General features: G+C 31.5%; 1 protein-coding gene across 1 annotated transcript; it reads right to left on the bottom strand.

Moving 5' to 3' along the window:
* Positions 1-260: 260 nt before the first annotated feature.
* LOC111505353 (uncharacterized) lies at positions 261-1584 on the bottom strand. The gene is made up of 2 exons (XM_023160148.2): positions 1455-1584; positions 261-1246 (listed from the first exon to the last, which is right to left on the bottom strand). Exon 2 carries the CDS (start codon positions 1228-1230, stop codon positions 448-450), a length of 783 nt encoding a protein of 260 aa, XP_023015916.2. The 5' UTR covers positions 1231-1246; positions 1455-1584; the 3' UTR covers positions 261-447.
* Between the last annotated feature and the right edge of the window lie 226 nt (positions 1585-1810).

Below are 1810 nucleotides of genomic sequence, written 5' to 3'. Positions count from 1 at the left end.
AAGAGGAAATATTATTATTTCTTTCAGAAGTTTGCAATACCAGAGTTATCTATGATTTTTCGTAATTTAATCTTTGAAATTATCACAGGAAAGTTCATACACATAAATTGGTTTTCAACATATGTCTCTGAATGGTAATAGTTTTATCTATTTTACCATACAACTTATAGAATGAAAATAAAGAAAGTAACGTAATTCCAAAGAAAATTGTAGAATGCTTGTAATATTTCATTTTTCATCAAGATAAGAAAAACACAAGATGAAAATAGTAACAATTTTAATATTGCTGGCTAGGTATATAAAAATATATAACAACTTATATTTTCGTCAATATCACAAGAGTATTGCATCTGATGCTAGGCACTTTGGAGACTTACACGTTAACAAAACTATGTTTTCTATAAATACGATAGTCAAATTTTAACAAGCCTTACATGCGTTCTGTGTTCAACTTTGATACATGCCTTCTATCAAATAATCCACTCTTTTATAGTTTCTATGTTGCCACCAGTCCTTGCCGCGTTTGAAAAGAACAGAAAATATTATTGTAACCAATGGAATAGATAAAATAACGGCAACTATGGGAATTACATAATCCGCTTGCTTACTTTTTTTCTTGAATGTTGTATCAATACTAGGAATATCAAGAGGATAAGGTTCAGACTTTAAGTCTTTCGGAATATCATCATGTTCAGTTACTGTTGGCTTCCTTGGCTTTGCAACAGTACTATGATTATTATTAGTACCTATTTTAGTGTTGGTTGACATAGACGATGTACTGCTATTTCCTTGTACCATACTTGTTGAATTGATTGCAGTATCTTTTGTATATGAATTGAGTTTTGTAGAATTTGTAGGCGTTAAACTGCTACTGTCTAATTTATTGGTTTCAGTTAGATTTTTGACTGCATCCCTAGAGGGTTTTTGCTCTAAAGTTTCATTCCGACTTGTCGTTTTTTCAGAAGTATTTTTACTATTATTAAACTTCTCCAGTATTTTGGGAACACTTGTGCTGTTCAGGTGAGGTTTATCTATAATGTGTTCACGACCCATTCTAGGTGGGTCTTTAGAAACAGTTTTATTTTGTGTCGTAGAAGTGGTATTAATTTTGGATGCAACTTGTGAAACCACGGTTTTATTGGAATTCCTCATAGCTGATAGGTTTTCACCAAATGAAGAGTTTTTTTGAGTGCCAGCACTTGAAGCAGATGTTACCATCAGTGCTAACATCAAGATTCGTACATGTCTGAAAGGAAACATACCAAATATTTTATTTCGTTTTTGGAGTAATGTAATTTCCTTTCACTTTCTTCAAATCGGCTTTCCACCAATAGAATTTTTATTTCACACTACATGTAGACGTGAAATGAAAATGTCTTTTACATAAGATTCCGAGCGCGAAATTCAAAAATTAATGAAAATTATGGTTATTGCTTTAAATGATAACAAATTACCTAACTTAACCGCTAGCATAATGTTCTATTTCATATTTTTAATTCGTTTCGAATTTTTTTTCATTTTCAAAGCTGTCACTTTTTTATTAATTTTACTATCACTGAAAAACTGCTGTAAGCTGAAAATGGAAAGCAATGTTGCGAAGAAAGCAGTGTTGGGCATGAGGGATTTTTCAAGGTACGCAAAATTTGGAGTAAAGGCCAGTTCATCCGAATATTTGCATTTCGCAAAATGACTCTGGCATTGAACGTTCATATTTATACCACAAGTATAGTGCATTATTTATTTTTACTACGTGTAAGAGATCATCATGAAAAATGAGAATAAAAACATCCTATGTTTTTATACCACTTGT

The sequence above is a fragment of the Leptinotarsa decemlineata genome, unplaced genomic scaffold, assembly GCF_025532065.1.
Source record: "Leptinotarsa decemlineata unplaced genomic scaffold, Ldec_3_MD MMD2_tig00026336_RagTag_RagTag, whole genome shotgun sequence".
Lineage (NCBI taxonomy): Eukaryota > Metazoa > Arthropoda > Insecta > Coleoptera > Chrysomelidae > Leptinotarsa > Leptinotarsa decemlineata.
Note: the sequence above shows the minus strand (reverse complement) of the source record. Positions and strands in the feature narration are given on the sequence as shown.

Excerpts from the sequence above, each read along its gene's own strand:
- LOC111505353 (XM_023160148.2), bottom strand. The coding sequence starts at position 1,230 with ATGTTAGCACTGATGGTAACATCTGCTTCAAGTGCTGGCACTCAAAAA.